This window comes from Pseudorasbora parva, chromosome 5, assembly GCF_024679245.1.
Source record: "Pseudorasbora parva isolate DD20220531a chromosome 5, ASM2467924v1, whole genome shotgun sequence".
NCBI lineage: Eukaryota > Metazoa > Chordata > Actinopteri > Cypriniformes > Gobionidae > Pseudorasbora > Pseudorasbora parva.
Window position 1 is genome coordinate 41,382,507 of NC_090176.1, and position 26,608 is coordinate 41,409,114.

Sequence of the window (26,608 nt, forward strand, 5' to 3'; positions counted from 1 at the left end):
CGCGAACACACACAAAATAACATAAAATCCAGGCCTGGTCCTCTCTCGTCTTCCGCAGCTCTTGCTCCTCCTTATATGCTCCCGTCACATGGCCGCGAGACGAGACCGGTGTGCCACGCAGCTGGCACTCGTGAACATTAATCACCGGCCCGCTCTCGCGGTCCCTCGCCCCGCTGCCTGTCACACCACAAGGTCCCTGTGTCAACCAGAACAGTTTGTCAGATTCTGTCTCGAAATGGCCTCCATGGTCGAATCAGTGCCCAGAAGCCAGCACTAAACAAAAGACAATTGAAAAACCATGTGGCATTTGCCAAGGCCCACAGCCTGCTAAAAGGATGGACGCAGGAAAAGTGGCAGAAGGTGGATTTTTCAGATGAATCTTCTGTTGAATTACACCACAGTCGCCGCAAATATTGCAGGAGACCTACTGGTGCCCGATTGGATCCGAGATTCACCCAGAAAACAGTGAAGTTTGGTGGCGGAAAAATCATGGTCTGGGGTTACATCCAGTATGGGGGTGTGCGAGAGATCTGCAGGATGAAAGGCAACATCAATAGTCTAAAATACCAAGAAATCTTAGCTACCTCTTATATTCCCAACCATAAAAGAGTCCAAATTCTGCAGCAGGACGGTGCTCCATCGCATACTTCCATCTCCACATCAAAGTTCCTCAAGGCGAAGAAGATCAAGATGCTCCAGGATTGGCCAGCCCAGTCACCAGACATGAACATCATTGAGCATATGTGGGGTAGGATGAAAGAGGACGCATGGAAGACGAAACCAAAGAATATTGATGAACTCTGGGAGGCATGCAAGACTGCTTTCTTAGCTATTCCTGATGACTTCATCAATAAATTGTATGAATCCTTGCCAAACCGCATGGATGCAGTCCCTCAAGCTCATGGAAGTCATACAAGATATTAAATTTGGATCTCACAGCACCACAACTTAATTTGCTGACATATTTTTGTATTTGCAGTAAATTTGCTGACATATTTTTGTATTTGCAGTAAATTTGTTCCATTTCTGTATAGGCGACAAAAATTTTGTCTTGCCAAAATTTGACCTTTCTGTCTTGATTAAATGATAAATATTTTTTCTGTGAAAATTATTTATTTCAGTGCATTAAACATCATTTGGGAGGGTTTTAGCTTTTCATATGAGCTATTTCTAACACCAATGAATTAATTAAAATTCAGGTTAATATCAGGTATTTCTAGAAAATAGATAAGCGACAAGACTTTGGTCAGGGACTGTACAATTAGATCATTGAAGGTCAGCAGTAAAGACATTGGTTATAAAGTGAAATTAAATACATAATACAAATAATTAAACAAATAGGCCTATATTTGGGTTGTAATTTAACATGGAATGCTAACCTGCAATAATTTTTATTCATAAATAATGTTAAGCTTGTTTTTATTCAATTTAATGAATATGTTTTTGTGAAAGTGAGATGAGTAAATGCCTGCTCCCATTTAGTCTAGAACTGCAATAACCATCATATTTACACAGTGCACACAACACATCTGCATCTTACTCCCGGTTTTTCTCAGCATGGGGCCCGGAGAGGTGTCAGTCTATAAATGGGAAAACAATGTAACTTGCACAGCTTATTTAAACAAAGTAATTAAGATATTTTGTTGTACATTTATAAGTAATGCTTTACTTTATTACTTACTTGGAAAAAAAGTAATCTGATTACATCACTCACATTACTTGTAATGCATCTTGATTAAACACTCAGAACTTGTTTGAACTTGTCAGAGTTTGATGAGAAATGATGTCTCAAATCATGAATGAAAGCATTAATGAAAAATTAATTAGAAAAACATTTATTATTCCAAAAGACAACTTTCATACCTCTGCATGGTACAGTAAATGTTAGTGTGTAACAATTTCGACTTATAATGAAGTCCTTGAAATCCTTAGCAAGAACTAGACATGATTTGCAGAGTTTCCTGTTCAGTTTCGGGAATGGTAACCAGGTCGTGAAAAAATGGTCGCCCGTGAATGCAGACCTGACTTTCCTCTTCAAGTTCCTGTTTCATTCGGCAAAGAGTGTTTGTAACATCAGCTCTGGAGAGGTTTAGAGGTAACTGTCTAGCTAGTCTCACAGCCTCACTCTAAAAGAAAAAGTGGGAGAAAGTGTGCCGTCATAATCAAAAATGTTAACTCCCCCAAGAGACAAATTCTTGTATCATATTTCATATTTCTTGCATCATATTTCGATACTGTTATGGTAAATGGTTCATTAAAAAGTATGTTCCAAGGAGCATCTCTCACCTTTAGGTAATTTGAGACTTTGAGAGGTCTACATTGCTCCACGGTTTTTGCATCCCGGACCTTTATAGCCTTCAGAATCTCCCTCAGGTCTCCTATCCCGAAGAAAGGCATGCAGTCGGCCATGCCCATCACTTCAACATGCCTCTCAGAAGACAAGGAACCTTGCCAAGATAAGCAACAAGGAAGGATTAATAAACTCCAAGTACAACGTTCTCCAGGAAAAAATAATAAATAAATATTGTGATTTACACACAGATTGGAAACCAAGTCAGATGGGCACCGCACCAAATTACGCTATTACCATGTCTTTGTGGACTGGAAAGAAAAACTAAGGTGGAGGAGGTTTTCAACAGATGATTTAAAGATGATTGCTTTTCCCTAGACGCATCTCAATGAAGAGGTGAAATGTATGGAAAGGTCATCAAGGAAGCGCAGACTAAACATTTTCTCCTTCCCTATGCGCTTTAAACAGACAGAGATGCAGCCATTTCAAATCTGACTTGATCTCCCATGCTCACAAAATTATACAGTACATACTGAATAAACACCCAAAAAGCTACTTTGATTATGTGTCAATAAATGCATTTTTAAAGCGAAAGTGAAAATGTATGAAAAGTGCTAGATTTTTAGTTATTTCACCATGGCACTGCTATGGGGTAGGGTTGTCACGGTAAAACATTACCAATACAAGTAAAATTTTGCGCTTCTCAGTACCAATTTTGGTATTAGAGCAAAAACTGTTGAATAAAGTACTTTTTAAAAAATGTGCCTACTGCGTTCATGTGAAATGATGTGTTAGAATGTTAAAGAATGTTCAGTTTAGAATGACCTAGGGTTAACTATTTCAAGTGTGAAAAGCTTTAGAGAGTCAAACAACCACGAACACAAGCGTTTGAAAGCACCGCCTATCAGCGGGTACCGAAAATACCTGATACATGGTACTACCAGTAATACAGAAATGGTACCATCAACATTTTTTTTTTTTGTATGGTCTGATCAGTACTGGTATCGGCCATAGTAGCGATACATTTGACCCTTGTCACAATTCACCAGTGTGAGTGCCCGTGATCACCACCAGAGGGCACTCCACCCCGGACTGTCACTCCATCACAAACTACATTACCCATAATCCTTTCCTCGGACTCATTAGCACTCAATGTTCACACCTGTGTCTCATCACCTCATTACCTCTGCCTATATAAAGGCGGGCGTACACGGTGCGATTTTTGCTGTCGTACGAACTCGCAGACGATTTTTTTTTCTCGAGAGAAATCGCGTGGACATCGTGGATGCTCGTATGGTCGCGGCTCGCACCGTGTGAGAGGAAATACGAGACGAGCCGAGCACGTTAAGAGCACCTCCCGACCTTACGATCATTTTTAAACATGTTTAAAAAGTTCGGGGAGTCGGCCCGATTTTTACCAGCATATGGCTGTCCCCTATTGCCAAATCATGCACAAGCACGTCACATACGCTCAATCTATATGACTATTATTAGCTCAGTGGCTGCCACATACTGCGTTCACACACACACACACACAATTTCTCTCTCTCACGTGCACTCTTCTCTCTCCCTCTGGTTGTTTCGGTTAAAAGGAATGGCTGTTCTCTGCTTTTCAACAAATCATTTTCACATCTTTTTTCTTTATTTTTTGTATCTAAAGCTATAGCAGCAACATTGAAAGCTCCGGTGTCTGTGTTACACGAAAACTCGTGTGATCGCGGCCGGCTCGCGGTGCAACAGTCGTGCCGTGTACCAGCTGTTTTGATGCGATGATCAAATTAAATGACTCGTAGCGTCTGCAATATCTCACGACCTTCCGAGTGTCCGAATTCGCACAGTGTACGCCCGCCTTAAGCCTGGTTATCTCTGTCATTCATTGCGAAGTCTTGTTTAGTGTCACAACTGCATTTCTGAGCGTTTCCCTGTTTTCATGTATCTTGGTCTTTGATTTCTTGCCTTCTCCGTGGATTACCCTTTTGCCTGTTCCTTCTGTTTTGTTTGCCTTTTCGGACTGCTTGCCTGTGTATGACATTTGCGTGTTTTATGGACTACGACTTTGGATTACCCTTCAATAAATACTGCGTTTGGATCTCCAACCTTCTGTCTCAGAGCAGTTCGTTACAACCCTACTGTACGGTGGCTTCTTATTGGCCAATGTCAAATGAGCCCACCGTCAAATCAATGTTATTTTAGTATTATTTATATACTACTATAGTATTGATCAATATTTTGAATGAGCCTTTTTATATTTTATTTTTTTATTCTAAGGTTTTAGTAATTTGTGCTTTTTTATTTTTTAATAGTTTTTTTTATATATATCTACACTGATATTTTTTTTACATTGTTTTAACTCATCAAAACAAGTTAAGAACTGTTAAACTTTTTTTATTAGTTGTACAAGATGTTTAACATAATTTAAGGTGAAATAACTTAAACATCCAAGTCGATTGTACTGCAAAAGTTCAAAATTTGCCTTTTTTTATTTTTAAGTTTTACTTAACAATTAGCAACACAGCAAGTCTATGATATTCAGCTCCCTACATGTGTCTCGGGTCCATAATTCAATGCAAGTTTTTTTTTTTTTTTTTTCTCCAGGATTTTCAGGTATCATTGGTTTTTGTAGCACAAACTGTGCAGGCCGAGTTATGCGCCAAAGTTTATTACTCTGGGGTTTTGAAAGGACTAGAAATCTGGTGCATGTTTTTGCCAAATCCTTGAAAGTTGGCTCCAAAAGTATTCCCTTTTGTAAAGGGCAATGTTTCTCCACAGCACCACACTCTAGTCCAAATCCACCGTGCTGGCAAAAGCTCAGGCAGAGAGCCAGCTTCAACCATGATGACCCTTACCAGTGCCAACACTTACAGGAACAGACCGAGTGGGAAGTCTTAAGTGCATTTCATAACAACAAGCAAAATAAGGTCAAATGAGGACTAAGATAGTGGCCTCCTTAGAGAGACGACAACACTACAAAATAAACTGGTTCTAAACCTGAAAAAAGCGATATTAGTTATCTTATCTTCTTTATTTGTCAGTTTCGAATATTAGATAATTTATCGTTTCTGCTTGACTTTACATCCTATCTAACCACATTAATTCTAGGGTCATGTTGTTTAAAGGTCTCTAGTATTATCTAAAGTTAGTTATATCCTAGTCTCGGCCTCAAAAGTCATTACCACGGACCACTGGCGTTCAACATACAACAAACGTTCAATCTGATGCAAATTGCAAATGGCAAGCTTAACTGGAAACGCTTCAGGATTTTTAAAACCATCATCTGATTGGACGCCAAACCCCCTCATGGAAGAAGAACGCCGTCGCGTGTGCAACTGTGACAATGAACTAAACTAAACGCTGGATTTTCAAAAGTATGTGAGGTACTGTATGTAAAGTTCACGGCATAGACGCAGTATTTACACACCAGTTTGTAATTTTAGGGACATCAATGTTTAATTTTCACACCCCTAAGCATGAAGAGGAACAAAACAAACTGTGATTGGTTCTATCTGTCAGTCAGAATGCCTCTGGGCGGTCCTTGGCCAATGAAAGCTGCTATGGAGTCTAGGCATTCTCTCGTCAGTCCGAAGGTCTGGCTACGCGTGACTTATATTCTAACCTAAAAGTATATAGTATGGAAAAGTAACCCTTTAAGAGAAAAAAGTTTGACGAGTGCATTTCGCTGTAACAGAGCATGTGCATTTGAGCATATAACTTAGTTCATTCATTTCTTTAATACGCATTGCTGATTATTTCAAAATGAATACTTGTATTCAGCACAAATGTACAAAAGTAAAGCCATTTATGTAACAATAGATTTCTAATAAAAAAATATATATAATTTGAACTATCTGTTCATCGAAGAATTTTTTAAAAAGTACCAGTTTCCATAAAAATACTAAGCAGCATAAGTGCTATATTTTAATGTTACTTTCAAAATTGGCCTCAAAACCCAAACATGGCCACTTTTATTAATCTGTAGTTGTTGTTTTTTTTAAATAAATAAATAAGCCAACCACTAAAAACTAAATAGTTTGTGAATTCAAGACTTTAGGAAGTTAGTAAGCACTGTGTGAAATCAATAAGGCACTTGCTCTTGTTATATTTTGAACATTCCCGTTGCTCAAACGGCTTCTCTGACCACATTGCTTACTTAAATATATAAAGTATAGGCAGTTACACTAATATACTTTTTACAATAAGTTTAAAACATAAAAGTAAGGTAATGAATATGCCTGATTAAGCACACATAATCCATACTTCATCTCCAGTCGGAGTATCGGTCACAGTGCCACTAGAAACCCTAATAATCTCTAATAATCTAACAAGAGTTGTTTTTTATAATATTGGAAAATAGAAGGCACATAAAGAATGCACAAGAAAACATTTAAAGCAAACACATTCTTCACTAATCAGACACAAGCAATTCTGTCAGAAATAATTGACTGTAATCCTGTTATTCAAGCCTTTATATTTGACATTTCAAAACAGTTTGTGAACTGTGGCATTAATGATGTCCAGTGGGTCCAACCTTTGTTAAATTGGACAATCCTAGAGACCTTTAAACAGCATGACCCTTGAATTAATAAAGGCACATTTTCTCAAGAGAAAAAAAAACACACACAAAACAAACCATGTGTAGAAGTATTTCTGAATCTCTCCCACTTCACAGCACATGAGGAGAGAAGGAGGGCAGCGAATTCAAGCAAATGCACTTAATGATCATCTTAAAAACCTGAAGCTGAGTCATACAGAAAGTGGACTTATTCCTTAGAAACAAGCCCTCTCTTTTTAAAACAATTTTATATTATATAGTAGTACGTGTGTCCACACTGGGCTGTGTAGGGGAAAAAGAAGTGCTGAGGAATCACTTTCTGAGTAAGCAATTTGTATAAACAATGACTTCATCACAGCGAGAATTAACGTCTCTAAGGTAATAGCATGGATATTAAAAGTTATTAAAAACTATAAATTAAGCATTAGCACCATATACTGAAAGCTGAATGATATTTTCCAATGCTTTTAAGGAAGTAGTTCACTCCGCTAAAATGAGACCTTATGCAAATTGCAAAAGTCAGGAAAATGTCCAGGGATGCATATGTATGTAATGGGAAAAAGAAATGCAGACAATTGTTTAAAATTTGGTGATAATCTCCAAAGCACACAAATATGATGTCTATATGAGGGCAGGACTCCCCTGATTTGATTGGCTGAGCAACGTACAGTCCATTCATTTATTTGGTCGCAGTCTTCTAGACTAAAGTATGTGAGGGGTGTGGAATTAAAAAGTGGGAAGTGTAGTATGTTTGTATGTCTTGCCTGCGGGGAGCGGGATGTTTTGAACATTGGAGTGGAAGTCAGGCTGATATATGCACACAGTATATACTTGCCAATAGATACATACGGGAACAAAGGTGGTGTTTGTACATGGCCTTTATAGACCTGACAAAGGCTTTTGACACAGTTGACTGCCAGGCCCTGTGAAACATACTATCAAGGTCTGGCTGTCATGATAGTATATGAGAATACTGAGGCTTCTACATGATGTCATGTCAATTACAGTTATAAGCACGTGGCGACTCAGAGTCCGAGCCTTTCACGGTGGAAACAGGGGTCACACAGGGCTTCATCATTGCACCCACACTGTTATCCATCGTCATTGCAGCCATACGCCACCTCATTGGCCAAGAGCTGGCAGAGGGATTCCAATCATGTATAGCACTGATGGCAGACTCTTCAACCTAAATGGGTTCAAGGCCAAGAGCAAAGTCAACTACAACACCATCACAAAGTGCCGGTACATGAACGATAACGTAATTGCAGCACACTTTGCAGAAGACCTCCAGGCCATCCTGAATGTCTTTGCCAAGGTGTACAGAACCATGGGCCTAAAACTAAACATCAAGAAGACCCAGGAACTATATCAATCTCCACCAAACCAGCCAGCTACCCAACCAACAATAAATCTGGACCACTTCCCCAACCTTGGCAGCCTTCTTTCCTCAAAAGCTGACATAGACCCTGAGGTTAACCATACCCTGAGTTGTGTCAGTGGAGACGACACCAGACTCGGGAAAAAGTCTTCGAAGTCTGAGACCTAACAACCCAAACAAACTCTTGGTCTACATCGCCATTGTCCCCCCACTCTGCTGTATGGAGTCATGGACCACCTATAGCAGAAACCTGAGAGCCATGGAACAATACCATCAAAGATCCTTACAAAAGATTAGGAGGATCAGCTGGGAGGACAGACGCACCAACATCAGCATCTTGAAGGAAGCCAACATGACCAGCAACACCGCTACAATAATAAAGTACCAACTCTGATGGACAGGCCATGCAATCCCCAAACAGATCCTGTACTCCCAGCTGAAGGAAGGTAGTCGAGCAATTGGCAGGCAAAATAAATGTTATAAGGACAACATCAAGGCCATTCTGAAGAAATTTCATATCACATTATTTTGTATTTAGAAGTAGTAGGTAGTAGTAAATTATGGGGGGTTGGGGGGGGGGTTGGTCTTTACAGTGGAAGTCAATGGTCACCAAAAGAGTTTCAATTTAATATAGCACACACTCTCTCTCACACATACAAAACACACACACATAGTATTTGAGTGTTACCTGGAATCATCCTAATCTCGAAACCATTTGCCACAAGCCTAGGATCAATAAAGTAGATGTCTCCATTAAAGCAGGCACTGTCTTTCTCCATGTTCAGGAGAACATCCATGTACTCTGGCCCACCAAGCAACCTGGGAAAGGAAGTCTATGTTAATATGCAAATGTAAATATTAGATATTCAATTCAGTATTCAGAATAGTGAGGATTAACACAGCTACTAATTGTATATTGTACTTACTACTTAAAATCATTGTAATAATGTACATATATTACATTTACAGTTTGTACACATTGAGAATGTCATCATTAGGTGAGAAAATGAGACGGGCTACCCATCTGTCAGCAGAACAGGGGTCTGCTGCCTCACGGTTGGAAGTATATTATTCTTCAGAAGTCTTTTAAACAGCAAGGCCTCCTCCACTCGAAACGGGTTCAACAACATGAGCTTTCTGCCGCATAAAACGACCCAGGCACCGTGAGAAGCCAAGCGGTTTACAAGCCTGAGGCCCTGAGCACTTGAGCTGTTCTGGTAGGAGAGGAGGTTAAGACTCTGCTTGAGGGTTGCAATACTGAACGGGAGGGGTTTGGAGAGCTTGGCAAGGCTCCTCTTACTCGAGGGCTGAGAGGAGAAGAGTTTGTCCAGGGCCTGCTGGTTGGCGAGGGGGGCCTTGCGCTTCACGCCTTGAGCTTTGTTCAATGAAGACTCGGCGCTCATCTGCTTCTTGCCCTCTCCGCACTGGCCACCTCCCTCCGTTGCCCTCTTCCTTTGAAGGTTGTAAGCGTTCAGAGACTTTTCTGCCTTGCTTTCATACCTAAGATGGGAACATTTCTTTCGTTACATTCGTAATTGTACATTTTGTATTTCCTTTGTGTAACTGTTCAAATATGGTCAGAAGATACACTTAGTGAGGACTAGCGACAGAAGTAGTTGATCATCACTAACAGCCAACATTTTGGACTGAATTTGAGTTTCTTATGATCTTAAAAATGTGCTGATTTAGACCAATACTTGAAGCAGGGTTACTAAAACCCAAAAACGAATTAAAAAAGAAAAGAAGAAAAAAACATTTTTGTTACTTGAAATAAAAAAAATATATATATATATTTTTTTAACTTTATTACAGCTAGCTGACAAGGCAGCATTTCTCTTTTTTTTTAAACAAAAACTGAAATAAAAATAATAAAAGCTATATATGCATATTTAAAGAAAAAAAAAATAAACAACAAAAAAATACTAAAACATTAACTTAAAAAAATTAAGTGCAAAATAATCAAATAAAACAATTTCAAAATAATAATAAAAGTATAACAGTGTCTCAATGATATTAAAACAACACTGGGTTTGAAGACAAATATAGTGTGAATTTCTTCACAAAATTATAATTCATGATTTTTTAGTTGCCCATTATAATGATCAATGACTTTTAATTATTAAAATACAATAATTGTAATATTGTATATAGTATACTAGCTTCCTAGAATACATCTAATAAAAGGTAAAATAATTACTACTTTGAAGAAGCTAAAATATGATAATAAAAAAAATTATTTCAATTATATTTTTGGGGTTTCTTCTCATGCTTCCAGTTTTGTTATTTAATATATTTTTTATTAAATACCTTTACCATTTTGTATGCTTAACTATTATACTAATATGTGCAAAATAGTAACAATAGAGATAAACAAACAACAACAACAAAAAGACAGATGGTTTGGAACACTTTGCTTTTGGCCTATTAATTTGCAGGCTGGGTACGAACGAGTTTTAGCAAAGAGGTCATAAGTTGTGACTAATTAAATATTCTCAATTCACACAAGGAACCTTGATTTAATTTGCTCTAGTGATTCTAAGTGGGCTGCTGTAAATCACAGAGTAGAAAATGTGCAGAAACAGGCGAGATAAAAAACATCTGCTACCTGTGACCAGATGGGGGCCGGAGAGCAGAAAGGGAGGGGGGAGAGGGCCTGTAAAAACATGCAGCCCTGACCCTCCACTGGAAGTTTCTCGATGGGCTTGCCAATTAACAGCTGTGCCATTGCACGGAGCTCGCTACTGTACAAAGGACCGGGCACTATTTCAAACGCACTGTATGGTTTGGAAGCATAAAGCTTGGGTGCAAGAGAAAGATGCAAATCAACTTGCAAATGCTGCTAAAAACCAGACCAATGAAGATGAAGCCATGAAATGTGCTAGAGAAAAGCAGTAAGAGGCCAATGGGGGAGATAAATGATTTCATAATGGAACAGAAGGTTGAAGCTTGAGGGTATCCCCTGCCATGTACACTGAAATGGGTTCTTGACCTGAGGGCTTTTGGACTTTAGTTTGCTGTTTGAACACAGTAAAATGTACACAACAAACTTTGTGGTTGAGATTTACGTAAATAAAAAAAAATTAATACTTTCTTAACAGTGCAGACCTTAATAATGTGTGACGGTCAAGACTGAAGAAATGGCGACTGAAAATGCACCTTTGCCATCATACAGTATATACACTCACCAAAATTATTTTTAGGAACACCATACTAATACTGTGTTTGACCCCCTTTCACCTTCAGAACTGCCTTAATTCTACGTGGCATTGATTCAACAAGGTGCTGAAAGCACTTTTTTTTTTTTAAATGTTGGCCCATATTGATTGGGTAGCATCTTGCAGTTGATGGAGATTTGAGGGATGCACATCCAGGCCACGAAGCTCCCGTTCCACCACATCCCAAAGATGCTCTATTGGGTTGAGGTGTGGTGACTGTGGGGGCCATTTTAGTACAGTGAACTCATTGTCATGTTCAAGAAACCAATTTGAAATGATTCAAGCTTAGCCCGTCCGCCTCAAGATTGTGCGTGTTGTGGCTTCACAAATGCTTTGCTGCATACCTCGGTTGTAACGAGTGGTTATTTCAGTCAAAGTTGCTCTTCTATCATCTTGAATCAGTCGGCCCATTCTCCTCTGACCTCATGCATCAACAAGGCATTTTCACCCAGAGGACTGCCGCATACTGGATGTTTTTCCCTTTTCACACCATTCTTTGTAAACCCTAGAAATCGTTGCGCATGAAAATCCCAGTAACTGAGCAGATTGTGAAATACTCAGACCGGCCCGAATGGCACCAACAACCATGCCACGCTCAAAATTGCTTAAATTACCTCTTTCCCATTTTGAAATTCAGTTTGGAGTTCAGGAGATTGTCTTGACCAGGACCACACCACTAAATGCATTGAAGCAACTGTCATTTGATTGGTTGATTATATAATTTCATTAATGAGAAATTGAACAGGTGTTCCTAATAACCCTTTAGGTGAGTGTATAACAGCAATGCATTGTATAAATGTACTAAAATACATTTACAATTGCGACATGGTCAAATCTTTGGATCAAGGCTTGCCTCTGCTGGCAGATGCTGTAAATACATCCTTTTATAATAATGAGTTATGTTGAGGTCCCATTCTGTTTAATTAAATTTGAAAAGGTCATATATTTGTGAGCTACATACAGAATGAAATTGAAACCTTTGTGAAACCTTGATTCGTGATGGATTTTGTGACTTGTGACATTCATTTAGCAATAGTCAGTAATTAGGACAACCATGATTTGTTAAATGCTAGCTAGCGGATGTGTTCGAAATTGCATACGCTCTTGAGTTGGTGTTTAAAGGTGGGATAAGTGTTATTTCAAAACCGTTTTAGAAAAAGGACACGGGCCGAGTGGAATAAACTTGTAGCCAACAGCAGGTAAGGGGCGTGTCTACTATTGATGGTGAGAAGAGCGCTCGCTCTCGCCCTGTGCATGTCATTATTCAAAACACACGAGTCACACATGACGGACATTAGCCGAGAATTAGTCTAATATATGCAGCTTGACTATGCTCGTGTGTCGTTCACGTGTTAGTCCATTTGCGATCGTATTGTGGCTCACTTCAGCGATGATAAAGACCCGTTCATTTCCACACCGTATGGAGCATCTAAATCTCATCACTATGTGCTTCAAGCATCAGCTCACACAATGTCTCCGACAAGTAAGATAAACATTACTAGACTCCTAATATATGTTTGTTTACTCTTTTCATGATCTATATAACCCTTATCCAGTCATAATTGTAATATGTCGTTAGCTGGACTGTCGGCTCGTGCTATAGAGTTGATCATGAGAACAGTGTGATTTTTGTGATCGCTATGACTCTAATCTTGTCATAATTGTAATATGTCGTTAGTTGGACTGTGTGCTTGTATGCTATCGAGTTGTTCATGAGAACAGTTTGATCACTATCTCTAATCTTGTCATAATTGTAATATGTCATTAGTTGGACTGTGTGCTTGTATACTATCGAGTTGTTCATGAGAACAGTTTGTGATTTTGTGATCGCTATGACTCTAATCTTGTCATAATTGTAATATGTCATTAGTTGGACTGTGTGCTTGTATACTATCGAGTTGTTCATGAGAACAGGTTGTGATTTTGTGATCGCTATGACTCTAATCTTGTCATAATTGTAATATGTTCGTTAGTTGGACTGTCTTGCTCGTGTACTATCGAGTTGTTCACAAGAACGGTTTGTGTTTTTGTGATAGAAGGGAATTACTTTTTCATTGAATATTCGACCTGGATTAGATACACAGAGATTCTGCCATAGCCGTTGTTGATGCCTCTGGGTTTACGTATGTGTGGGGCGGCGCTATCAAAATAGGGGCGAGACCCTTTTGGTAGTAGGGGCGTGTTTGTTTAGGTGATTTGAAATATCAACAACGGTTACCAGATAGCACTTACCCCACCTTTAAGTAAATAATATTAAATATACTATTCATTCTATATAGTATGAATTTGTGTAGTATAAATGTAATCAGGACATACTACATTCGCCATGTCACTATCATTTCAACTACCAACGTCGGTTGTGTCACTTCACTGCCATTTATAGCCCCGTTTCCACCACAGGAACTTTACCCAGGAACCAGGAACTTTGGGTGGTACTTCGTGTGTTTAGACCGCAGGAACCAGGGTCTAAATGAAGTTCCGGGTAAATATTTCCCCCTCCAAACGGCCCTGCTCGCGAGGTAGTACTTTTTCAAAGTTCAGGAACTTTCGAGGGCGGGACTTGGGCGCTGAACATGCTGATTGGTTTAGCTCAAGCAGCATTTTATTTCAACGGGCATTTTTAAAAGTCTTTTGCGAGGTTCGGTCTCGTTCAGTAAATATCAGTCTTGCTCTCTGTCTGATGGCGCGCGCCGCGTTCGTCTCAGCCATCTCACGTGCAATGTCCGTAATAGCTGATAATAATATACATTGTCATTTTAAATCTAGCTTTACAAGCTTTTTGAATAGGCTGCATGCTGCTGAATCTGCATTTTAGTGCTCTTTTCTGTCGTTGTTAATTACCTCGTAAACCTATACATAACCTGCAAAAGCAGCACAGCTTGAATCTCATCCATACTCGTTATTAATTTTTTTTCCACCATGTAAACGACCTGACCGATTACTTTTAAGTGTGCGTCCTTACATGACGTGACAGCGCGTGCCGCGCTCATGTTGAGAGGAAAGTTAATTTTTCTGAGGGGTAAACTTTTTATTTCGTAAGTTATGAAGATAATGTTGGAGTAATGACACAGCGTATATTGCCCCAGGCAGTTTTTACTTTAACTGCGCCTGACAGAAGATTTTTTTTCTGAGATGATTATTACACTTTACAACAAATAAATAGCTATAAATAATACTGTATTATGGTGGCCATTAAGAGTTGCTATGGCTACAGTTAACACATTTCAGCTGCTGGAGAAAACAGCGTTGACATTTTTGATGCGGCAGACAAATTGCATGTGACAAAATGATTGCGATTGAAAGTCATCACATGTAAACACCAGATCGGTTTAGATAACGTCTCATGTAAATAGTCCACTAAATCTTTCAATCGGTACACACAAAAATGATTACTGTCCTTCACTGAATTGGAGCACCTACATCTGATCACCGGACTAATTTGCCTAATCTTCTCGGAACTTTAGATCGAAACGCAGACAGTTGCAGGTCTGGGGGGGAGAAAAGTTCCTGTAAAAAAGTTCCTGGTACAAATTGTTCCGGGTAATTTTGGTGGAAACGGGGCTTAAAAGTGCCATTCCTCTCCCGTGTCCTCATGGGACAGTAACATGTCCATTGTATGCACACTTCAGAATCAAATGTTGTAGGTCACCAGGGTACTTTTTGACCTACTTTTTATGACCTTACTCTTATACTTTTGTGACATACTGTTTTTCACCTACTATATATAATAGTAAAGTATATTATTTAGGATGCAGCCACAGTCACACGATATTAGAAGGAGAGCCATTCTCACTCTAGATAGCATTTGATTGGACAAATATCTGTGTAGTGCAGGTGGACTGCTACAAGATTTTCCAAAAGAGAATAACTGTACTTTTAGTGTATATCAGCTAAAAAGGAATTTTGTCTATGTTTAGGGGGTATACTAGTATATACAATGAGCCAAATACATCGACTAAAAGGTACAAAACTCTCATTTTGATTTCATGTTAGCATCCGAATATGATGACCTCAAATCTCATCACAGACCTTAAGGAGACAAAACGTAGCCAAATTAAGACAATGCACCAGGGTCATTACCCTTAACTAAAACCATAAAAAAACTGTTACTTGAAATAAAATAAATGTTAACTGAAATGGTATTATGAAAAAACTTTATTTCAGCTAATTACCAAGGCAACATTCCCATTTTTGTTTAGTTTAACTTACTAAAAGTCACTAAAACGAAATAATTTAATAAAACTATATAGAATTTTTTTAAAGAAATAAAATGACAAAAACACAAAATTTGTGAAACTTTAAAGGGGGGGGGGGGGGTGAAACACTCAGTCAATCTCATGTCAATCTTGAGTACCTATAGAGTAGTATTGCATCCTTCATATCTCTGGAAAGTCTTTAGTTTTATTATATTTATAAAAGAAATATGGGCTGTACGAAGTCTTTCCGGAAAAAAACGAGCGCCTGGAGGCATATCGTGTGGGCGGAGCTAAAGAATGACGACCACGCACAAAGCGGTGACGTCCTCAAGCGTGGAGAAGAAAACGCTACCCAGATTCAACTAATACAGATATGTTCCAGAATCAGATTCGGAGGCTGAAATAAATTGAACAGGAGAAGCAACAACATCAGGACGTCCGTCTCTGTGGTATGTACTGTATTTAGTGTCCTGTCAACATTTGTGTGTGTTTACTCGCAGTTTATGAGGACATGATTCGGTTTATGGACTATTGTATGTATTGTATGCGACTAAACCTTAGCAGTAGCAAGCAAAACGGTTTTGCACGTCAGACTGGTGTAATGTTATACATAGAACAACAATGGAGTAACCGTTAGCGCATTTGAATGACGAAGCACGCTTTGTGAGAACGCTAGGTTTATGTTTGGGTGGTTTTACTGACACCTATAGTGGTTAGCTAAACAAATGTATTTAGACACACACCATAGATCGCATGCTCCATTGATAAATTAACTATACACGATCGTGTCGTTTACAGATGTTTACTCACGCGACGATAGCCAACAACATCGACATTTGAAGCAGTTTAACTCACTGCCTGTTTCCAAAGCACGACCGTGAACCTTTATCGCTGAGACCGTTGGGTATGTCCTTTGGTATGATTTGGTGAAGTCCTGTGACAGCCGTGACCGTGGAGATCCGCGATGTTGTGACGCTTCCCGTCATTTCTGCGTTCAAATCGGTTCAAATGCAGCGCTGCCTTCCGGGAATGCTGTGCTGAAGCGTTGAAGTCGCTTGATGTCACTCATAGGAATAAAGTGGAGCGCGGCGCGGACTATAACGACAAGAGTTCACGGACGAGTGGATCTGCACCTGAGAGAGTGTTTATGGGCGTGCATTTCCTCTCTCGCTCTAGTCGCGCGCGCACCCTACCGGGAGAAGAGCCCGTACGGCCCACACAAGGACCTTCCGCTCTATCGACGTCAAGCCGACCCATACTCGAAAAAAACTCTCCGAAACTTGTGAGAAACCGGAAGGAGTATTTTTGACACAGAAATACTCCATCAAACGTCCAACTTAGTTTTTGAAACTTTGTCTGTTTAGGATGGGAATCCAAGTCTTTAACAGTGTAAAAAGCTCAGTATGCATGAAACAGCATTTCACCCCCCGTTTAAAGAATTCAAGAAAAAATAAAAATAAAGAATACAAATAAAATCTAAAATAGTACCGCAAACTATAATAGTATATTAATAATAATAAAAATAACACTGCCATGCATATTAAGAAGCCGACCGACCACAATATCTCCACTGATAGGATAAGTGTGAAAACTATGGAAGCTTGTTTTTCTCACAGAATAAAACATTTTTAACAATAATTGCAACTTTTGTTCTCTCACAATTATGAGTTTAACGTTTTTCTCAGAATTAAACTCACAATTGAGTGTTATAAAATCAGAATTGTGTGTTATAAAGTCAGAATTGTGAGTTACAAAGTAAGAATTATGATATAAAGTAAGAATTGCAAGATATAGTCAGAATTGCAAGATATAGTCAGAATTATGATATAATGTAATAAGAATTGCGAGAAATTAAGTCAGAATTGTGAATAATAGTCAGAATTATGATATGAAGTAACAATAGTGCATTATAGTCAGAATTTGGAGATATAAAATCAGAATTGTGAGTTATAGTCAGAATTGCAAGATATGAACTCAGAATTGTGGGAAATAGTCAGAATTGTGATATTAAGTCAGAATTGTAAATCAATGTCAGAATTGCACGATATGGTCAGAATTATCATATAAAGTCAGACTTATATAAAGTCAGAATTGCGAGATATAGTCAAAATTACGAGATTAGTCAGAATTGCAAGATATTAAGTCAGAATTGTGTGATATAAAAATTAATTGTGAGATATAGTCATAACTGCGAGATATAAAGTCAAAATTGTGTGACTTTCCTCGCAATTGCAAGTTTATATTACACAATTCTGACTATATATTACTTTTGAATATAACTCACAATTCTGACTTCATATCACGCAATTTTGACTTCTTTTCTCAGAATTGTGATAAATAAACTCGCAATTGTGAAAACAGTCAGAATTGTGGAAAAAAAGTCAACTGTGAGAATAAAAAGTCACAATTACCTTTTTTATTTTTTAGTCTGTGGTGAAAACTATGGAATTACCTTTGTCTCAATAAAACTGAATGAAACTTTATAAAACTGAATGAAACTTTTTCAGAAACTATCAAAAATATGCCATTACAAAAGAAGAAAAACTCAGTCGCACAAATGTAACAGGATATTCAGCATGCTTCATTCTTTGTAAATGTTTTTCAAAGATTCGTTTTCACAAATCGTGGATTGTGAATGCATTGCTAAAGATTTCACTTGCGTTTCTCAGTTTTTCGTTTGCTGTTTTGACACAAACCTCTCGTGGGGGCGGGCTTAACAGTGATCTACTCTGATTGGATAAAGAGCTTTTGATGGACAGGTCCTCTCTGACCTGCACATATTGGAATGATCTCACGTTGCTTTGTATAAGTTTGTAAAGATGAGCTCTCAGGAGAGACATGGAGCGGCAGCGGCTTCATCTTCATCACCCGCTTGTTCTTCAAGGCAGCAATACGTTTATTTTTGTTGTTTTTCTTCTTGTGTAATGGCATATTTTTGACAGTTTCTGAAAAAGTTTCGTTCAGTTTTATAAAGTTTCATTCAGTTTTATTGAGACAAAGGTAATTCCATAGAAAACAAGCTTCCATTGAAAACAGCAACTGAAGAGCCATCCTCCCTCTTTACTTCTAAGATGGACCTCAGTGGACAGTAACATACATGATGAAAGCCATTTAGGGTGCACAGTTTGCATTTTCAGCCTGGAATTCATAACGAGCATCAAACGCACATAAACCTTGCAATAATAAAGCAATGTTCCCTTGGTGTGGGCACTTTGGATGTAAACCAAGTTCATATAGAGTCGCTGGATCAGCGCCAGCCATTTTATTGCTGCATCAGACCACAGCAACCAAAATATAACAAGCATGGTACTCCCTCCCCCAAACATCCATGTCAACAATCTCTGACCCTTAAGCTCAGCATGCCCATATGTGATGGACCCATGTTACATGAATCCATGTAAATATGATTACAAGCTTGCTATTTTATGTTTAAGACGGCAGTAATGTGCAACAGGATTCAGATGTCTTTTTCCATGTTACATAAGTGCCACTAGCAGTGATGAGATACACTTTCCATTAATTTAATTATGCTGACTTGGCATGCTGTGATTTAGACTACTTTTGAGAGGGGATAACCTCTTTTTGTTTAAAGTGATAACTATATTACTGATGTACTTTGCACTTTTAATCTGAGGTTTGGAAATAAAAAATATTTTAGAATCAAAATTAAAAATTAGATTGTGTATTAAGCCTGAGGCCATCTATGTATATGCTACAAAATTAACTAACACAGAGATACCGAAATGTATAGTCTTTCTCTTTTGGGAAAACACCAAAAATCTTGATGACTTATCTTGCACAACAGATTTTTGTCAATTCAATGCTCCCTAGAATTATAATGTCCCTCCAATCTACTTCTGAAGTACAATGGTGCTCAAAAGTTTGGTGTCAGTGTGATTTTTTTTAGTTTATCAAAAGAGGCAATGAAGACTTTAATATAATGTTAAAGAAAAGATTTTGCTCTTTTGAACTTTCTATTCATCAAAGATTAAACAAATAAAATGTATCCTAAAAATATTAAGCAGCACAACTGTTTTTAACATTGATAATAAAAATAAATGTTTCTTGAGAACCATATATCAGCATATTCATGTGAAGAATCATGTAATACTAAAAATTGTCTGCCGAAAATTCAGCTTTGCCATAGCAGGAATAAATAACTTTTTATATTAAAATAAAAAACTGGTACAGTATTGTAAAATGTAATCATTTTCACTTTATTTCACTGTATATTTAATCTAATAAATGCACCCTTGGTGAGCATAAGAGTCTTCTTTTAATCTCACCAACCCCAAATGGAAGTGTATGCTGAGCTCTTTTTTACTGCCTTAATGACATTATCTGGCCTAAGTCATTCGTTTAAAATAATAATAATAATAATTGCTAAATCAGTCATGAATGAGCTGAATGAGCTCTCCTGATGAGAGCTGAGGTAATCATGTCCGCGGCATACATTCACAGCTTGTGTTCAGTCAGGCACGTTTTCAGTTCATGCCTTTGGAAGCTTAACTATATCATCAATTTGCGTCATCAGAGAAATTTTCCCAGAAATAAAATACATAAATCTCTTGGATTTGAGGGGGGAGTACAATCATTTGAATATACTCCAGGGTTTCTACTGATACAAAGCCATATGTTAATCACTGAAGTAACTCTTTTCCAAAAATTCTCTCTTTTTCCAAAGATTTTTATATCACCTTATGTAAGTTCAAGTCTTAGTTTTTTAAAATAAGTCTAATTTTAGTTATTTATTTGATTCTATAAAAACAGGGGTGTGAGTCATGTGACGTCATGAATGACAGCTGTGATTTATAGCTTCTCTGAGTGCAGTTGTCACTGAAGCACCAACATACTTTTTTTTCGGGATAGGGATATGGTTAGGGTTAATTTTTACATTTTCATAACTGTAAATTATTTCACACAGACATAATGAGTTGTTCTGCAGTAAACTGTACTAATACAGTACAGATACGGTTATACTGTAAATATACTGCGGGTGTGTGGTCGGGATTTGGTGTCGCGCCTCTACTTCCTGTTCACTACTGTCTCGTTTCCCAAGATCACCACTGCACAGGTGCAGGTCCCAAATCAGCGCAAGATGTCAGCGCCATATTGCGATTTCACTTTTTTAACTTTAGTTAGCATGTAATGTTGCTGCTTGAGCATAAACAGTATCTGCAAAGTTACAGCACTAAAAGTGCAAATGGAGATAGTGGCCCTCATTTATCAATCTTGCGTAGAAACTGGTGTATATGTTGGCGTAAGATTATGCTTACACTCCTCTCACCGCCTGATTTATGAAACTGTGCGCACCTCTGCAATCCAGGTGTACGCAATACTTGTCCTTGATAAATGCCGCAGCTGAAAACGATCGTCATTAGAATAACACGCCCCTATATATTCAAGTCTCCGCCTCCCCCACGCCCTAATTTTAAGCCATGGACAAACAGAAGACGGCAAAAAAGCGAAACTTCTCCGACGTGGAGATCGGGAGCGCTCAATCATCTCACTAGTCAGGGCACTGATTAGGACATCAGTGGAAGTCAATGGGCTGACTCCCTGATCAGTGCCCTTACTAGTGGACTAGTGAGATGATTGAGACGCGCCCATCGAGACCATCACCAGGGGAGTGGAAAACCCCCCGAAATTGTTTTATTTGGGAGTTTAAAGAGTGGGATTAAAGGCACCTACAAAAACAAAATATGGACCCAAATTACGAGTACTCTTAATAATGTGGAGGTTGAAAAGCGCACTCCAGCAGTTTCTCAATATAGCTGTTAGGATGATAAATTACCATCACAATGCATTATTTTACAGCACGTTTTAAAACAATTAGCATTTCATTTCGTATCCCGGCACATGTATTGGGGTGTACAATAGTGATGATGATGTGATGTGGAGTACCATTCATTCACATTAATAATTACATGACAATTTGTAAGATTCTTCTTCTTATTATTACGATTTTTATTCTTAATGACGCTTGTTATTTAGAAGAAGAATGTCGTTTTTATTGGTTTTATTATTATTTAAAAGAAGAAGGTCATTTTTATTATTTTGTCAGTCTGAATTATTTTAGTCCCAGTCCGTGCGCAGCTGCCGGGCCAAGCGGGCCTGAAACGTCAGATAAAGCGCACAGGCTCGCGACTGGAGGAATACATAAGCCTACAAATCAAACGCTTTGGTAAAGTCACACAAATTAAACATTGACGTTCATGTTGCACAAAAATAAACACTGAATGTTGTTGTTGTGGTTTTTAACAGTGGGTCATAATCTAGCATATCTTGTCAGTGCGTTTTGTGGCGTAAGGAATTGTTTTTCTGCGCATTTTCCCACTAACTCAAACGTGCGTACACCACCTCCTGAGCTGGCGTAGGATTTGAGCGTGCCGTACGCCAACGTCCATATTGATAAATCTCAAAGTCACCGTTTGGGTGTACGCAAGGTGTACGCTGGAAATTTGGTGTACGCACTTTTGATAAATGAGGGCCATTGTCTTTTAAAGTTATGGCAGTTTATTGCCTACAAAAACGGACGGTTTGGACTAAAACGAGCTTCTTCCCGGGTTGGTGACATCATAAACCTTTGTTAGTAACCGCAGATGTGACTTCTGCCCGTAATGGGAAGGGCCGTGGCGTTTCCAGACAACCTGTGCTTGGCACTTCAGCCAATAAAAATACATGAAACTACATTTGGCACTGTAACCAATCTAAGACCATTGTGTTTTTCAGAGGGATGGGCTTCACAGAATCAGGAAGCAAACGAGCCGTTCAAAGGACAGTGGAGACAGTGGTGTGGGATAAAGGTCAAATATAAGAAAAATACGGTGTTTAAAAAAAAAAACAAGTATTTAGACATGTTATACTGCACCCCATTAACACGGAACACCATGGAACTACGCCTTTAAAGATTTATAAATGATAATGTAATATGAAGGAGGGCGAGACTGAAAGTCGTTGGAGTAAAACAAGGTAGCTGGAGCGATTGGCTAAAGAGAGACAAGCACGACACACAGCTTGAGAGCAGTTGAGCTTTTATTATTTTTTCTGTTCCTCTCAATTCCGATTTCATTTGAACTCCTACGGTGGTCGATTTAGTCCAAGATTAACAAGGCAGTCCCCCTCTTCACATTCGACACGGTGCCATCGAGTCTTAAAACGCGAAAGTCGAAGCTTGAATTTACGTTAATTTCCCTCTTTGGCTAATGTACTCTCAAGATGGAGGGGCAAAATGGCGACCGGCATTCGAACCCCTCACCCGTATGTATTTTCAATAGCATATTATAAACTTACGAGAATACTTTATTACTTGAAAGAAGTAAATATACATTAATGAGCACATATTTTTGAAAGAACTAAGTGTTTTTAGCTAAGAATAAGTGCAGTGTAGCTTTAAACAGTAAAAGACTAACTATATATGTGTCGAGCTATATAACTGATTAGTTTTCTGCCGACGGATTTATCCAAACAGCTGCTCACCTGTCTAATAAAACACATAATATATTAACGCGTCTTTGGTGTTTCCATGGTTTCTACAAAATAAAACCGGATATTGAGGGGGTATGTGGGTATGATGTCATTGATTTGCGATGTTTTACCGACGTATGGACAGTGTTCTTGTTAAAATAGCTTATTTTTTCTGGATTTAAACATTCTTGAAAACATTTGGGATAATGTAACATTGTTATAGTGGTGTTTGGATATTTGATTCCAAAAATCTTACATATTGTGCTTTTAATTATTATTCTTTTAAATAGATGACTTAGGCCACATAAAAGTGGCCAGAAAGTGTTCAGGGTATATGGCAACTCCTTTAGTACAGTTTAAAAAGCATCCCAGGATGCACCTCATTTCTAGACTGTGCAGAGCTGGAATCTAGGCAAAGGGTAACATGGTTAACATTTTTGGTTACTACTATCCCATAATTCCATTCGTGTTATTTCATAGTTTGATGACTATTATTCTAAAATGTGGAAAAGAGTAATAATAAAGAATTAGTATAGGTGTGTCCAAACATTTGACTGGTAGTCTAGTGTGAAATAAGATAAGATACATCCATATATCCAAACCAAATTTTCCTGGAGCTCATAAACAACCAATAAATTCATCTGATATAGAATGAACTGGAATCTTCTGGCTGGAAGGAACTGAAAGAATGTGGCATTCTTTGGAAAAAATGGAATACCTCTTTTACAATGGAAAACAGACACATGACCATCAAACCAAATAATCAAACACAGTTTTCTGGAAAATACAAAAGTTCATCAATTCTTCCTTCAGGTAGTAACACTACCAGGCCAAACCGATTTTCCAATCCATATTTTACACATGATAGTGGCAGGTCTATTTTTCTCTCGCTACACAGAGAGTGAATCACAACAACTGGAAACTGTGTCTTCAAGGGTGAAATCTGGAAACTTACTTCTTGCGGTCTTCCTCCCCGAGGCTTTCCCATCTCTCTTTCGCAGCAGTTGTGACATCCTGAGGACTGGCTCTTGGGTTCTCCTGGAGGACCTGCGATCTGGTGTCTTGCTCAAACAGCGAAAAGGCAGACGAGGGCTGACGCACAGAGCGGTTGCTGATCAGCTCGTAGGCTGTCAGTTTGGCCATCTTCTCCATAATCACGTTAGAGGGCCTCTTGGATGGGCTAGACCTCATACTTATGGGCTCAGTTCCTCCAAAGTGTTCGTTTGCTTTTGGTAAATGGAGTTTCACAGGTTCTAGACATTCTCCAGTGATTTGATTTGAGAAGGCCCTGCCTGTGCTCCAGCTCTCAGCAGACACTTCGCTTGCTTGACTAGGCCCACTGTCACTCTTAGACGACTTTGGGGAGTTACAGTTTAGATCAGCTGCAGAGTTCATTACAACATCGTCAGCAGGTAATGAGGAATTAATACTGTCAAAATCACTTGAGCTTCTGTTGATCACCCAATCCTCTGAAATCGAAGAGGAGCTGGTGTTTGCAGTGGATAGCTCACTATCTTGTTTATCTGCATTTGTGGAAGAATGCTCAAGCAATTCTGGGTCGTTCAAACTAACATCTGTGGTAGGTGTAGGTACAACTACATTAGCGTGTACAGCTTCATCCACAGAACTAGCACTGGGTCGATTTCCTCCTGTTTTGAGATTATCATCGCCAGTGGAGTACCCGTACAAGGAGATTAACATAGTCTCCACCGCCAACAGCACTTCTTCCTGGAGAAATGTGTTAATGAAAGTTCAATTAGCATGATAGGAACAGTGTTTTACTTTAAGTATAAATGTAGGTAAGACATTCAATTTGTGTACCTTATTCTGTAGCATCACTTCGGTTTTATCAGGTGTCAGGTTAACATCCACCGTTGATGCAGGTATGGTGATGTTCATCATTAAAAAGGGATATCGGCGGCTTGCAGATTCATTATTCAATTGAGCACTGGTGTAGTATTGCTTGATAAGCTGCCGGATAAAATGTGCATCCACAAGAAGATTGTGAGGATACAAGTGTCGCTAAGATTACAACTATACTTTTAACCTGTTCGTAAATTTTACACTTTCATTGTCACTAAAAAATCATATAATAAGAACATAACCTGGCCTTTTATCATGTTTTTCTGCACAAATTGTATAATGTTAAAAAAAAAATTATGGGTAAAAACTGTACCCATTCCAGCACTTTGAGAAAACTGATAGAAATCGATTGCAACTTTTGATTGCAACTGTTTTAGTTGCAATCAAACTTGGATATTCTATTGATAAAATGACAAAACTCTTTGGAGATGGAAACCATGAGATTCTGGTACCTAAATGTGACCCTTTCAGTCCCTCTTTAAATGTTTAATTCATTATTACTCCATATTTATTATACAGTATCACTCACAGGTTAATAAATTAATTTATGGTACATTTACCACAATAATTTGAGGGATTTATTGGGACAGTATAATGATGGTTTACTCCAAAAAAATGTATTGTGTCTAAATTAAAGGCTAATATCCAAATTTTACAGTTATGCAAGGACAATTTGTTTTACAGAAACATTTAACTGACCATTTATATACAAATTTCAACACATACAGTGAGGAAAATAAGTATTTGAACACCCTGCTATTTTGCAAGTTCTCCCACTTAGAAATCATGGAGGGGTCTGAAAATGTCCACTGTGTGAGACATAATTAGGGATGTAACGATATCAAAATCTCACGGTATGATACAATTTCGATATTGACCTCACGGTACGATATTTATTGCGATATTGTGGAAAAGCTCACGGTATTGTTAAATAGCTCACGATAGTGTTTGTGATGATAATAGCGAAAAAATACTGACGTTTATTCAGTATATACTGGCTTTTGCCAGTCAACAGGCAATTTATTGTTGTATTCATGGATCCATGACAACATAAAACGCTGATCACAGTGCTTTTAACCCTTAAATGCATACCTCTGGTTGCGTCATTCACTACCCTGCTCCTCATTCATTTTTTAAAGTAAGACATCAACATTCTTAGTATTCCTCAATCAATCCATTTTAAACAATATAACAAGAAAACAATAATAGAATTATAATTGAATGCTATGTTTTTTCACTAGTATTTGTAAAAAAAATTATATAGGGTCGCTAACGACCCGAGGTGTGTAGGATTGTACATATATATATATATATTTTTTGCACACTGATAAATTAATCTATAATAAGGAAATAGGGCGCAATTCATCTTTATTCCACAAGGTGGCAATGTCTGATACGTAATGATGAAGTGATGTTTCACTCATAGTTACCTCTGACAGAAAACGAAACAATAATTATAATCTGCAAAACTTGAAATGGCTCAGTGATTTACAGCAGAGAGCAAGTACTAAACACAATCAAATATTAGTGTCACTGTCTCTTAATGATGGATGTGGTCAAGAAGCAGTCAGTGATCAAAATATTGATTTGAAGACGTTGAAAATGAGTTTGGAGAATATGCTCGAGATCGCGAATATGAGGCAGATGCTG

At 38.3% G+C, this 26,608-nt stretch overlaps 1 protein-coding gene across 3 annotated transcripts in view; it reads right to left on the bottom strand.

Annotated features, from left to right (window-relative positions):
* Positions 1-1,819: 1,819 nt before the first annotated feature.
* pms1 (PMS1 homolog 1, mismatch repair system component) overlaps positions 1,820-26,608 on the bottom strand; it is a 42,408-nt gene continuing 17,619 nt past the window's right edge. For 2 of the 3 annotated variants that reach the window (XM_067445102.1, XM_067445103.1), the window contains exons 8-13: positions 24,917-25,069; positions 24,051-24,823; positions 9,238-9,717; positions 8,906-9,036; positions 2,287-2,447; positions 1,820-2,126 (exon numbers count right to left, since the gene is read on the bottom strand). In XM_067445102.1, the coding sequence (XP_067301203.1) occupies positions 1,929-2,126; positions 2,287-2,447; positions 8,906-9,036; positions 9,238-9,717; positions 24,051-24,823; positions 24,917-25,069 (1,896 nt within the window). In that variant the 3' untranslated portion in view covers positions 1,820-1,928. The remainder of the gene's footprint in view (positions 2,127-2,286; positions 2,448-8,905; positions 9,037-9,237; positions 9,718-24,050; positions 24,824-24,916; positions 25,070-26,608) is intronic. The other variant, XM_067445104.1, reaches the window with a different exon arrangement.